The sequence below is a fragment of the Echinops telfairi genome, unplaced genomic scaffold (genome assembly GCF_000313985.2).
Source record: "Echinops telfairi isolate 266 unplaced genomic scaffold, ASM31398v2 ScPeMD7_8;HRSCAF=38, whole genome shotgun sequence".
NCBI classification, from domain to species: domain Eukaryota; kingdom Metazoa; phylum Chordata; class Mammalia; order Afrosoricida; family Tenrecidae; genus Echinops; species Echinops telfairi.
Genome location: NW_022103905.1, coordinates 65926 through 80557, shown reverse-complemented (window position 1 = coordinate 80557; position 14632 = coordinate 65926). Strand labels below are relative to the sequence as shown.

The 14632-nt window shown below is 54.0% G+C and overlaps 1 protein-coding gene across 1 annotated transcript in view; it reads left to right on the top strand.

Moving 5' to 3' along the window:
• The window catches only part of EHD4 (EH domain containing 4), a 90129-nt gene that overhangs the window by 71268 nt on the left and 4229 nt on the right, over window positions 1–14632 (top strand). Inside the window, exon 5 of the mRNA XM_004709367.2 lies at window positions 7204–7368. Within this exon, the coding sequence (XP_004709424.1) occupies window positions 7204–7368 (165 nt within the window). The remainder of the gene's footprint in view (window positions 1–7203; window positions 7369–14632) is intronic.

Sequence of the window (14632 nt, the reverse complement as noted above, 5' to 3'; positions counted from 1 at the left end):
GGGGGGAGGCGGGGGCGGCTGGCTGTGAGGTGCCCTAGCCATGAATCAAACCAAGGTCTCCCAAGTGGAAGGCGAGAATTCTATCACTGAAGCGCCCCTGTCCCCTCAAGATCAGGGAGCCCTGCTTAAGCCCCAGCTCCCAGCTAAAACCTGCTTCCTAACCCAGCAAGTGGGGCCAACAGGGATGCTGGTGCGGATTCCGGACCACAGGGTCCGTCCGCGGAGCCCTGGCACACAGGAAGGACAGTGCATTTGCTCGTGGAAGCGCTTACTGAGTTAGGGGGATGGACCCTGAGGCACTCTAAGCTCACCCTAAGCAGCTGGCACAGGTGGGGCACAGGGGCACCTGGTGTTGCCCGAAATCATTGTGGTTCTTCCTGATGCTACAGCCTGGCCCCAGAGGAGCCTGGGAGGAAAACTGGCCCAGTCTAACCCTTGGTGTATGCTGGTTTGGGATAGATGTCTCCCACCTCACCCCCACGCCACCAGCCCTGGGTTGCAGTCTGTGACTGTGCACATCAGGCCCCTGGCTCCCCTCCCCTGAGTTGAGCCTAAGGGGCTAGGTGGTATTCTGCCAACCGCCTTCAGGTGGTGGAATCCATGACCCAGGTTCCTCAAGCAGGAAAGCCCGAGACTCCTCGAAGAGAGAATACCGTTCTTTAAAAGTCACTGTTTTCTAATGCTAGAAGTGCCCTGAGCCTGTCTTGTCCAGGGAAGCCCAAACCCAGCTGATCATCATATGTACCCTGCCCGGAGCTCCTGCAGGGGTGGGGGAGTGGTGTGTGTGTGTGTACGCATATACATGCACAGTGTCTCTGTAAAGTTCTTAGGCTGTTCTAGAACCCGAGGTCTGTCCTGACTCCCTACTTTTAGGACAAGGTCAGATGGTGATTTCCCCAGGGCCACCTAGCCCACTAGTGACAGGGCCAGGACTGGAGAGCAGGCCTCCTTGCTCAACATAGGTCTGACTTTGGGCCCCATCACTTCGGCTAAGACAAGCCAGCTTCCCGTCCACTGGTCCCTGAGTCAGGAAGCACACCTGCCCTCTCCATCTTCTGGCGGTCAGGGATCCATACTCCTTCCAAGTTCATTTTGCTTCACAGTCAGTGGTTTCTGGCCTGACCTTGGGCCGAACAGGTCACCTATCTGGAGTTCTAACACAACTTTGCCTCTGCAATCCACATGGACCCAGCTGGCCTGGGTCAGGACTAGAGTCCACAGGCTGGTGGAGGAGGGTGGTGCCCACCAAGCCCCCTTGTTAGTGAGCTGTGTGCTGGTTGTGGGCTGGGCATGGTGCTGCAGATGCTCTGAGGGAGGGAGACAGCTGAGTGACAGGTATCAGTGAGGGCAACAGAGGAGCAGTGGTGAGCCTTGCATCACCTCCTCCTCCTCTGTGCCATCACACGTGGAACAGCATGTCTCCTTTAGCCACCTCTGTCCTGTTAGACGACCTGGGCTACCTGTGTGCCTCTACTGAGCACATACCCCAGTGTGCCCACACACACCTCTCCCCTGTTGGCTGACCCGTGGGGGGGTCAATGCTCTCTATCCTCCTGGCGCAGGCTCCTTCCTAGCCAAACCGACCCTTTTGTCCCAGCTCCCCAAGGCAGCTGTGCAAACTGGTTTGATCCCCCGTGCGAAGGCACCTCTCCGCAGCCTCTCCCAACTTGATTTCACCCTCACACTTGCCCTGGGCCTCCCTCGTGGTGGCAGGAAGCCTGGTTTTTGCCTGTCCCGTGAGCCCCTGGTGTGTGGTGCGCCACGTCTCAGCCTGTACGGATGAGGGCAGCCCTCCGCTGGTGCAGACACCCAACACCGCTGCACACAACAGAACTGCTGAACGAGGTCACGGCCTCTGCAGATGTCAGAAACCTTTGCCACTGTTGTTCGGAGCCTGCGGATGGCCTTTGTTTGCCAGTTACTCCCGAGGGTCCCAGTGACTCAATACACTGCTGTGTCCAGTCATCTGAACACATCGGAGGCAGAAAACCCACTCATGGTGCCGAGCGCCGTAGAACTTCACCACTGCCGGTTATTGCACAGCTACTGCGCTCAGACTCCGAGACCCATGGAGAGCCCATGTGGAGGATAGAGGGAAGCCATCAGACTTGCTGCTGAGCTAATTTATTGGGCAGGGGGGCGGGTACACACTCATGTTTGCTTCTTCCTAAGAACAGGCCCTGGCTCATTCCTTTACATAAAGGCACGTGTTGGAAGGACGATGTTTCCAGTCTGAGCCTCTCGGTGCCCGGGTGCCTGTGAGCAGATCTGTGCCCAGAAGGGAGGACAGGAAATGTCCCCAGCAAACCAGAAGCAGAACTCAGCACAAAGGCCCCAGCCACAAGCTGCTGACCTCGCACTACACCAGCTGGGCTTTTGCTTGCAGGGACCAGGGGCCCCCTGAGTGCATGTCTTTGGGACGTGCCTGGTCCATGAAAACGCCCTTGTGCTGTGGAATATTCATTTCATCTCCCCGGCGCCCATCTTCCTTGTGTGCACCGCCCTTGCCGGGAGCCTCCCACCCACATCCCAGGAGCTGCCCCGTGTGCACGAGGCTTCTGGTTGGTCAGGCCTCATTTCACACCCAAGGGTCTGGAAGCCCAGAAAGGGAGGCATCTTTCATCTGGTTAGCAGCCCGGGCATTTCAGAATAGACTCAGAACCGGGTTGGGGAAGACTCCTAGGGCCAGGGGACAGTCACGTGACCACTCTGCTCCAAAGTGGATTACATTGAATTGGGTAGAGAAGAGACATATCCACAGAAACTCGTGTGTGTGTGTGTGTGTGTGTGTGTGTGTGTGTGTGTGTGTGTGTGTCGGTCTGTCTGTCTCTCTTTCACCCACTCTGTATTTCAAGAACAGGAAGCCTTTAGAGTTGGTTTCTGGTTAGCCTCAGAGAGCAAGCGCGTTGCGTGATCTCCATAGACATCCTTTGAGGGCTGTTCTCTGTCCACAATGCTAGCCAAGCCACGGTACAATGTATAACTCTTTAGAGTTAGTTATTTTGGGAAATCCAGAAAAAGAAGAGGGGGGAAAAACGGACTTGGAAAAGGTGGTTCAGTTTCGCTCTGATTGAAATAGCAAAATGAAGGGAACCGGCTCGCAGGAATCCCCAGCAGTGGCATTTTTGTGCAGTGAGTGAGCGGAAGTACAGAGCAGGCCTCGTGCTTTAAGAGCACACGGCCACGAACAGGACCACACCCACCAGGGGGTCTGTGCGCAGCGGCGAGAGTTGCAGTTTGCAGAAGGAACAACTGGAAGCCAGAAGGAAAAGGCGAGGTCAGTATTTGAGGGAGTTCACGATGGTTCTGCAGAAACTGGTTTTGTCTTCAGAGCATAGTCTCCTCCTAGATCCGTGTGGGGTACAGAGCCTGGCTCGAGCTGGGTTCCTCCTGTGGGTGCTGTGGCCTTTTTGCAGTTAACCAGCTGGATTCTGGCTAAGGTGTGTGAGAGCCACTCTGGAAAGGGTCATGAGTATATCACCCTTGAATGCCTAGTCCTCTGTGGGTTTTTAAAAATAGCTCTGCTGGCAGTCCTAAGCTGCTTGAGCCCATAAATGGAAGTCTTGTCTCGTTGAAGGTCGACCTCACATGTCTGGGTGGGCCCCCTAAGTCCCCCTTGAAGACTGCTGAGCATCAGCCACCACTGTCAGCACTAACTTTGCTCTGCACAGAAGAGCAAACTCCTGCACAGCCTGGTGAATCAGTGCCCGCCCCCCTCCCCACCCCACTGCCTCTCACAGGCTTGCATTCTCACCATAGGTCCACCATTCAGTTCTCTGAGTCGGTGATGTCATCATAAAATGGGCTGGTCCCCCACTTGAAATGTTCCCTGCCGGTTTCCAGCTGGACCTACAAAGACAGGTCCCCGTGCACGTTGTGTGATGCTTGCAAATGGGTGCTGCTGCCTACTGCCCCCCAGGCACTGGCTGGGATTGCCCTGTCTAGGGTCCTATAAACATGTGGTGCTCGGCACAGTGAGACATGTGTGTCCGTGTGTGTGTGTGTGTGTGTGTACACACATGCATGCATGCATGTGGACTGTATATGTATCTGTCTATGTTGAAACAATGGGCCGGGGACTTCTTTTCTATTCACCAGCCCAGAGAAAAACTGCCATTTTGATTCCTTCGATTCACCCCAGTTGTTGCCTATGGGGCTTTCCCAATCATCCCCAGGGATGGCTGCACAGACCAAACTGAGAGGGCTCCAAAGCCTCCAGGAATCGGTGAATTAAACTTGTGAGTTAAACACGTAGGACCCAAGTTCCCCATATTGCCCTTCAACCTGTCTCCAAAGCGTACTGCTACCAGGTCTGTTCCTCTTGGACTCAACAACCCCGAAGGGTGGCGTCCCACTGCCACACAGGAGTTCCACACTTGTCATGGATAGAAGCAGACCGCCACATCATTCTTCCTCCTCCTGGGTTGGAACTGCAGCCCTCTCATTAGGCAGCTGAGCGCTTTAACTGTTGTGCCACCAGGGGCCTTGTTCCTGGCTTGTCCCCAGCTACAGTCAGGTGCTTAATCCCTCCCCCACCCCCCCTCACCCATGGGAAGCCATTCGTTCTGCGGGGACAGGATGAGCGGTAGAAGACTAGTGCCGACTTCACCACACCTGACTGGCTGCGTGGCCTTGAAGAAACCATGTGAGGTCCCTTCCAGGTCCAATGCTCCATGATTCTATGACTGAGAAGTTACCTTGTCACTTGATAGGCTTTGCAAAGGCGGAGATCACGCGTGGAGATTGGCCCTGGGATATGGTCTTCGGGCAGGAGGGGGTAGCTCCACAGAGACAGCGCAGCAGGCAGGAGACCCTCCCAGAATGGGCCACTGGGACTTCCTGCAAGTGGACGCTGAGGCTGAGAACTGCCATCAGCAGGGGCAGGTCACCCGAAGGTCATGATTCAGGTCATGCTGGGCGGGTAGAGAGGGGACAAGGTTGGCACCTAGCATGACATTTGCCCATCAGAGGTGCCTGGGCAATGGTGGCCTGTTTGTCCGAGGGTGTCTCATTGTCCAGCAGCCATGGTCACCAACCAGTAGACGCTACAAGGTATAAGAAGAGGGAGCAGGTGCTCCTGGCCACCAGGAAGAGGGCGACAATCCAGATGGAGGGCCGGCCCAGAGCCTTCCCTGGGCTGAGACCTGTCGGCTCTGAGGTACCAGATGTCTCTGCTAGGTGACAAGGAAGTTCCCCTGGTGGTGCACAGTGGGGCAGTTGTTGGGCTGTTACTAAAAGGTCAGCAGTTCAAGCCTACCAGCTGCTATGCAGGAAAAAGGTGAGGCTCTCTGTTTCTGTAAAGGCCTCCATCCATGGGAACCTGATGGCGCTGTTTCCCTGCCCTGTCGGTGTTCTGTGAGCAGCCCGGGTGCTGTAGTGGTTACGAGTTGGGCTGTAAGCACGTGGTCGGCAGTTCGAAACCCCCAGCAGCTCCACGGAGAAAGACTGGGCTTTCTACTCACATAGCAGAGTCTGTCTCGGAAGCCCACAGGGGCTTGCTGTGAGCCAGCATTGACCACATGGCAGCGAGTTTGGGTTTCTTTATAGGGTGGATGTGTGTCGGAATCCACAGGATGACAGTGGGTTTGGGGAGGGGCCAGAGGGCATCCACTCCAGCCCAGGTGGGAGTTCATTTGGGACTGGCTCTAGAGCAGGGCCACAGGCCTGGTCCCAGAAAGACCGGGGCAGAGGAAATGACATCAGGGCAGCTGGGCAGCAGCCGCTTCTCCCCCATGGAGTAGGGCCGCCCCTCCAAATCCTTCACAGGACCCTTCCCCACACGCTCGCTGCCCGCGGCAAGGAATGACTCGGCTTAGTCCTGATTCAGCTGATGCTCCGGGAACCCATTCCAGCTGTAATTCTGAATGTGGGGGTTCCCAAACCCTGGGTTTCTCTAGCTCTCTTAGAGAATCTTATAAACATTTTAAGTTGCTGTAACTTAAAAAATAAGGCAACATGTTTCCCAGAGACAGACTCAGGATTACTTCTCCAAACCTACACTCCTAGCAGCAACCTCCTGGGCAGACTTTGCAGCTCCGAGAAGGACAGGGGGAGTTCACATCGCCTGGCCCGAGCATGGCAGCTCTCGCTTTGATGCACTTTATTTCAGGGTGCTTATCTAAGCAGAGGGTTGGGAGCTACACCTGCCCTCGGAGCTGTGGAACGTTTCTGCGTACCTCCTCCATTGCATTTCTCCTCTGCCATAAGATTTATAGTAGAGGCCTGCTCTCTTTCCTAGGATTTTCCATAGCTACGTAGCCTTTTGCTTTTTTCAACCACCGCCCTGTCTTTCATCCTTTCTTATTTGAGTTATTGCACTTGACTTCTCAATCACTGTAGAATCCAGAGAGACAAAGAGAACTTGTATAAAAGAACATTTCTTAATGTCTCGGAAATGCAAAAGCACTAAAAGAAGGGGAATGTCTGGGAAGGGTGTGACAAGAGCCCACTGAACCCTCCCTGTGGGGGATGCATGAACACCCAACACCCCCACCCCACACTGCCACCCCTGGGGTAATACTCCTGTGCCTGCTGCCCAGCGTAGGTCCTCGCTGGTCCCATGTAGAAATGACTGGTGCCTCCTGCCAAGATATTTGGGCATGACATGTCTGTGTCCATAGAGCTTGTGGGAATTCTCATCTCCTCCTTCCCGGGGCACAGATTTCCAGGTAGGTCAATGTTTACATCAGCCTCAGCTCTAGTGTGACTTTCTCTTAGGGCTTCTGGCTAACCACAGAACTCTCATCTCTCCTGCCCAGACCCCTCACTTCACACAGAGGAACCACAGCTGTGGACCAGGGATTGAGTGTCGAATGTCCAATACCGTGGCTAGGAGCCTTCCCTTCCAACAGTTTAAAAGGAGCCACTTACCAAGTAGTTATTATATGCAATGAGTAGCTAGCCGATTTCGGTTGCACTGTCAGGCGTAGACGTGTGTTGTGGATTTGATCCTGGTGTCAATTTGTGGCTGAGGAGACACTAGAACATGTTCTAGAGTAGGACCCATGTGCCCAAGGGTTTCTTGGTGCTCATCTTTATAGATACCTATCACCACCTTTCTCTTTCCCTGCAGAGCTGCTGGGTGGGTTAGAACCACCAATCTCTTGCTTAGCACAGGGAGATGGTCCTTCCCAAGGACTAGAATGGACGCTGTGGAAGCATATTCTCCCTGGAGCCTGTCCTTATTGCCTTCTAACCCTCCAGGTACACGCCTACATCATCAGTTACCTGAAAAAGGAGATGCCGAGTGTATTTGGAAAAGAAAACAAGAAGAGGGAGCTTATCAGCAGGTTACCTGAAATCTACATCCAGCTGCAGCGAGAGTACCAGATTTCTGCAGGGGACTTCCCTGAGGTCAAGACCATGCAGGTACTGGAGCCCGTTAGTATGCCTGGGACAGGGGAGGGGGTAGAAACGCAGTGCCACATGGTCCAGCTGGCCACTGGGGTGGCCTGGCAACGCCGTGGTTTAGGCTCAGGGAGAATGCCACTAATCCACATCCCTCATGGTGAGCCGGGATAGAAGCTCCCGAGACTAAAGCAGACATTGCCTTCCTCCCGGACTTTTTAACACAAGGGGCCATGTGACCCGAGGAGGAGGTGGAATGTGTGTCTGCTTGCCTCTGGGAGCAGCTGCCTCTTTTGCCATGAGACTGGAAGGACCGGATGGTGCCTGGCCACCATTCCCTAGCATTCTGATCAAAGAGTCTGTAGAAGAATCCTGATCAGAGCGGGGAATAAACTGTGGGACGGAATTTCTTTTCCTTTTGTTTGGAGGGGAGGACAGAATCCAGAGTTTATGGAGCCATTGAGGCTGAGTGAGTCCTTGAAATTATTGCCTAAAGGCTATCTTCGCATTTGAAACCAAAACCCAAACGAAACTGCCCTGCCCCCTCCCCTCCCACCACCACAACCAACAGTGAGCTCAGACAGCAAAGCTCCCGTAGGTGCAAGGGCTCGGTCCGAGGCTATGGGGCTCTGTGCACGTGGCTGGACTCCATCTGGTGCTCGCAGGACTTTGCTTTCAAGGTCAGCATTGGGCACCTTGAGCCTGGTTTCAGAGCCTGGCTAGCTGTGACTGAGTTCAGCTGCCTGGCCTGACCAGTGTATCCACCTCCTGACAGTGCCAGACTGAGCGTCTTTTTCTCCTAGGCAGGGACCTGTCTGAACTGAAGGCTACAGTCCTAAACTCAAGAGCCCGTAGCCACCAGCAGAGAGCCTGAGTGAGGGAAGCAGGCCCAGTGAACAAGAAACCCCTTGGCCCTCTCGGACTCCCTGTGGTTTCCCCACATGGATCGCTTCTGCACGCAGGGACACAGCCCTGCTCGTACAGGGAGAGCTGGTCCAGGGGGACACACCCGACCTCTGCTCAGCGAGGAGACCCTGCAGCCTGAGCATTGATGCCCTGCACCGTATGTGTCTGGGTTCCAGAGAAGCCAGCAGCGGGGTCTGTAAAAATTGCCTGGCTGTCTAATTTGGGGTCAAATAGTGAGACCATACCAGGTAGGTCAGGCTGAGTGTCCCTGCCTGTTGCCTACAGCCTGGAGACCGCCAGTCATGCTGCTCATGAGCTTCGGCGAGACAGCTCAGAAGTCAGCGTGTGCCTGGGGACTGGGCCTGCGTGCTTGTGCCAGTTCACTGGGGGGCATGAGGGGTGGGGTGGGAGGGACAACGAGGAGGGGGAGCTGCAAGGAGAAGGCCAGACTTGGAGGGAAGATTGATGGGCATAAGGGGGGCAGGCTTTGATCCTGCGCTGTTTATCCTCTAAAGTAAATTTGGTGTTGTGTAGACCTTTATTTACTGTGTAGTTTACACATGAACATAGGGGTGGCCAACTCTTAATGTTCGAGTGTCTGCATTTTGCAGCCGGGTGGAGCGCAAATGCATGTGGCATGTGTTGCCTGCTCAGAAATGACTTCGTGGCTGTCTTAGAAATAAACGCAGAAGCATCTTTTCTTCTTCCAGAAGAGCAGGTGTCCCCGCCCTCAGAGAATGAATTAGTATATTCCCGGGGTGGCAGGCTAATTTGAGGGCTCACCGAGGCCTCCTGGGGCCGTGTCCTGCATTGGTTTCCCCCTAGCATCCTCTTGGGTGAGACCCAGCAACCCAGAACCAAACTTTAGGGCAAGAGTTTTTCTGACATGCCTTCAGGGAATGCAAGGTCACGATGACACCCACTCCTGACTCACCAACATAGCTGGGCTCCGACAGACAATGGGGTTGTTATGCAAAGATCGCTGTGACGGGGAAGTGGAGGACGACCCTATCCGATCGCAAAGTGGGGAATGGCTACATCATTACCTAACTGCCACGTCGCTGAGCACCATGGCCCAGCCATGGTGACGCACACCCTTCACCTTCACCGCTAGTGTTGCTCTCTTCTCACTCCTCGGCATTGGTTACTGCCACATATACACAGTTAAGGGGCCAAACAGCTGGACAAGAGGGTCTGCGTGGTGGTCGTCAATGTGAAATGATGGATGCCCAGGTAGTCGACTAAGGATGGGGGAACTCTATTTGTGACGGGAACAAGGCCTGCCTGGGGCCCACCAGGGGTTGCCCCAGGGAGAACCAGCCATGGCCCTAGTCTGGCTCCCTGCCATCCGATCCTTAGGCTCGCCACCGTTGCTCAGGACACCAGGTGGGTCGTGGATGCATGGTAGTGGCTATTGTGCTACCCTCCTTTCCACGTCACGTGGGCTGTTTCTAGGACGTGAGTGTATCACACTTCGCAGCTCACAGAGAGTTCGAGGAGGCCAGCTTGAAGTCTCTCCCCCTGTTCACTCCTGGACCAAACCCATCAGCGGTGACTCTCGCGTCAGGTCGAGACAGGGAACTAGCAAGAGCCGAATGTGCATTTTTACCCAGTGCTTCCCACCACGTGGATGTCAACTCGTCAGCCTGCAGCCTTCAGTCGGGGATGCAGCTGAACGTCAGGAAGACCAAGCTCTTAAAAAGAGGAGCTGATACCAATGGCTCCAATAGAAAGTAAGTGTTCAGAAAATGAGGGTGGCAATCTGTGTACAAATCTGTTTGCTGCAGTGGATGGATGGATTGCCTTACGAGCTGTAAGAGCCCCCAATAAAATGATCTTGGAAAAAGAAGAAGAAGACCACCAAATTCCTCTCACCTAGACCGATAAGGAACAGCATGAGCAACAGAAAAGATTGAAGCTGCCGAGGACTTCTTCACCTGGCTGGGATCCATGGTACTCAGGGAAGCTGCAGTCCAGGTGTCGAAGTAAATCTACCGTACACGGCCGCTCTGAAATGGGTGCCCCTTTGAGGACCTAGGTGCGCCCGCCGCATGCACCTGGATTGGGGTGCAGGTGAGGAGTGTTGAAAGGATCACAAACTGCCTAAAGGAGACACCACTCTGCCCTGAAGGACAAACCGCCAGCAAGAAGGCTCCTCAGAGGCGAAGCTGGCCAGCCCTCGGCCCACAGACGGGCTGCGTCATCAGGAGACCCGTCCCTGGAAAGGGACATCCTGCTCGGTAAAGTCGAAGGTGATTGAAAGAGGAAGACCCTGGATGAGATGGAATGACCGGCAACGCGGCTGCAGCCATGGTGCAAACCTAGGGATGGTTTCGAGGGCTGGGGGAACAGGCCCTGTTTTGTTCTGTCCCACCCAGGGCAGCACTGAGGACACCCAGTCCCGAGAGAGGCCCTAGGATCAGGTCAGAGGACAAAGCTGCCTGGGCCTGACCCACCCGCTTTGAGGAGGGGTCCGATTGACCGCAGGAATGTGTTCTTATTGTGGAATGAGGAGAGCCGGGCCTTCCTGTTGACACCCATGCCGTGGCCCTCCTCCTCGGCGGAGAATTTGGAGCCTGGAGCTGATGAGTCAGCCGCACAGGGCAGCAGAGCCAGTGACCTGGCTGGGTGCTCGGGCTGACCTGAAAACTGCCTGCTCCTGGGAAGGCTGGGAGGGCGTGGTCCGGGAATAGACCCGAGGTACCTGGCCACTTTCCTGGGAGGGAATCATTCCAGGAGACCTGGCTTGTGTTTTGGTGGCTCTATGTGTTGGTGAGAAAGATCTTTAAATTCTCTCGTGTGTGCTCATCCCAATAAAAGATGGGTATTGTCGATTCAGTTCTGTCTCCCAAACGTGTTAGAATTCTAACCCGAGACCTGTGGAGAGGAGCCTTGGTGGAATAGTGGCAAACATGCTCAGCTGCCAACCCATAGGTCAGCGGTTCAAACTCAACAGCCACTCCACGGGAGGATGATGGGGCAGTCTGCTTCTGGACAGACTGTCAGCTTCAGAAACCCTGTGGGACAGTTGGACCTTGTCCTGCAGGGTCGAGATGAGTCGGTGGCCATGGGTTTATTCCTGAGGATGCAATCCCAGGGTTTTCTCCGTTGTGACGGAGGCCATGCCCGAGTAGGCTGTGGCTTCAACCTAGTGGTTATTGAGACGGGAGAAGAGCCGACTAGACACAGAGGCAAGCACAGACGGAGCCCGCCTGGCAATGAAGGAGCAGGGGTGAGGAGAGCCGGCCCCTGGGGCTCTCGCCCAGCTTGTGAGGAAGACATCTCCGGCTCACAGCCCCACTCCTGACCTTTCCCACGGGGCAGCAGGGGGAAGGCTGTCCATTTGCTTCCTGTGCTCCTGGTCAGCCCTGGGTACATGGGGACCCTGGGAAGAGAGTGGCTGATCTATTTCCTCCAGGCCTTTGGGGACGGGATGGCTGTGGAGGCCTCAGCCAGTAGGTGGCTAATTCCCTGGCTGGTTGTCCAGAGACTCGCCAAGGCGCCAATCCCCTGCCCGCTGCCGGGAAGCGTGGGCTGCCCGACCTCATCCGTCCACTTGGCCATACACTGGGGCTCTGTGTGTGCTCAGCGCCGCGGCAGGGTAGGTATAGGTGCACCCAGGCACCTCTCAGGCTTGTCTCCCAAGGCAACTCTGGGATTGTTGGGTAGGACCCCTGCCCCTCTGTGGGGTGTGGCTTTCCCTTGTCAGGCCTCCTGCATGACTCAGCTATTTGCATTGTGTGGTGCTGATGTTGGGGGTGGCATTGTTGGGGACGGTGATGGAGTGTGGCTGGAGACTCAGAAACCAGGTCTGCACCATGCAGATGGTGCTGAGCTTGCTACTTCAGAGCCTCTCGGAGGCCCCGCTGGAGAGATTCGTGGGGCTTCTTAGCTTTCATCGCTGCCCCCTGCTGCTCACGCTCACAGCGCCACTTCCAGATAGCAGCAGAGACCTCAGCCCGGCAGTGCACCTTGGAGACTGCAGTTTGAACTCTTCACCCTAAAATGCCAAGCTGTGGGGGCAGTGGGCATGAGCAGGGGCCCAGTTTGGCAGTGTCAGACCCTGTAGATATTAAGAAAAGGTTGTATAAGAATTATACAAAGATAAGCTTTTTTTTTTAACCCGGGTTGCTAAACAGTGTGGTCTTCTTTCTGTGTGTGTGTGTGTGTGTGTGTGTGTGTGTGTGTATGAGAGGGAGAGAGAGAGAGAATATGAAAAAATGTTAGCAAATTAAAAAATGTTAGCAGAGGTTACTGCTGGATGATGGGATTATAAATGTTTTTTTTTTTCCTTTTGCTTACCTGTTTTTTCTCAATTTTGTACAAATTAAAAGCATGGATATTTATAATAGCATAAAGTTTTTGTTTTTCCTAACTGCCTGCCATGGCCCTCTCATCTCCCTCTCAGGCAGCATCTCAGAAAGGTGGGCAGGGCAATGGCTCTTCTTGGGTCCACCCTATAGATTTGTTCACACAGAAGGATTTTATCGAGAGCCCATAGATTTGTGGCCCCACTTGGGTGGGAGTCTTGGCATTTATTTGGCAAAACTGCTGTTGGAGATGTTGTTCTCTAGGTCTTGAGGCCCCTGCTGTGCAAGGCAAGGAGGGGGAGGAGGTAGGCAGAAAGACTTCTTTCCATCTGAGAACAGGTGACTGTGAGGGCTGGGCAGCCCCTCGCGCCCTGCTGGGCAACTGAGAAGCTAGGAGCTCCTGTGCTCAGGCAGCAGCTCCTTAGCTTCATTTGTCTGCTGTCATGATTGGTTCGATTCCTTTCCCTGGTAGTGGCCTGGCTTTGAACTTTCTAATGATTCTTCTGTCTCATGTTGCATGGTATCCTTTTTTTTGCCAGAATTTTCTGAAATAGAAAGTAACTAAAAAGCAACTGTCCATCCGTTACAGCACAAGCTCCTCAAGGGAAGGCACTGGCTTTTCATGCATCTACTGAAATCCCCAGGCCCACAGAGGGCCTGGCTCTTAGTAAAGGACCGAGAAATGGTGAAGAGGAGGGAGTGGGACTGGGAGGGAGGGGTGGATGGCTAGATGGCTGGCTGGCTGGCTAGTTGGTTGGATGGATGGATGGATGGATGGATAAATGAAAAACAAATGAACAAGAGAGGTAGGATCGGTGCCGGGCATCTTGCAATCTGATCCCATCTCGCCAAGCCGCCAGCCTGTCTCCCTGGCACCTGCGCTCCTGTGCCATCTGCGGATGGGAAATGGAGCCGAGACCCTTCTTTGCCCTGCGGGCTGGAGTCCTATGCTCACGCTCCATCCCTACACCTCAAAAGCAATTGATCTGTCCGTGTGTGTGAAATGACACGGATTCAGTGGCCCTGCCTGAGACCTTTTTACATTAATGTAGCTCCCATGCGCCCGGCCAGTCTGTGCCCTTGCAAGGCTGTTCATGCAAGATTCCAGTGACCAGCCACGTGGGCTCAAACCTGAGACACCAAGGCCCCTGGTATTCCGTCCCTAGTTAAGGTACCTTAGCTATGTTTTGTTTTTGTTTTTAACTGAGCCCTCGAATAATTATTTTACCCAAAGATGGAACATCTGTTACAGCTTCATGTCCCACACTAGTGATGACTGATTATAAGTCAGGAGAGCTGATGTTCAGTCTGGGCTCTACTGGAACTCCTGGGGACCGGCTGTACAACAAGGATACTTGCCCTTCTTTACAGCCAGGACTGTTGGGAAAATCAACTGATGGGTGTAATAAAGGCATATCAATGCTAACAAAAACCAAATCCAATTCTCTGCCGTAGAATTGATCACAACTCAGTGATCCTATAGAACAGGGAAGAACTACCCTTGTGGGGTTTTGTAAATCTCTGCGAGAGCAGAAAGCCTCATCTTTCTCCTGGGGGATTTGAACTGCTGATCTTGCGATTAGCCAGCCTAAGGCATAACCTATTAATGCTGCCAAGACTTTAAAAAAAGGCATGATGAAGGAAGACTGTATCCAAGTCCCAGAGGGTCACCGTAGTCACTGATCAGCTGTCAGTAGGGATTAGCTACTATCGAAAAACAAATCATACGTCCCATGAAACTCATCTCTGGCTCCAAAAATCTCGCTAATCATTTCCTAGTGTTGCCTGCAAATAAATACAAGAACAGAAGCGTATTGTCACAGTCCTGAAGGCTAGGGGTTCAAAATCTGGGAACTGTGGATTCCTTCTGAGGGAGAGTCTGCCCCAAGCCTTTCTCCTACCATGTGGTGACACAGGCAGCTGTGGTGTGTGTCTGCTGCCATCTGCACCACCAAGTAGCTCCCGTGGTCTCTCCTGTAGGACATCACTCGGAGTGGCTCCCGTGGTCTCTCCTGTAGGACACCACTCAGATTGGAGTGGCTCCCGTGGTCTCTCCTGTAGGACACCAC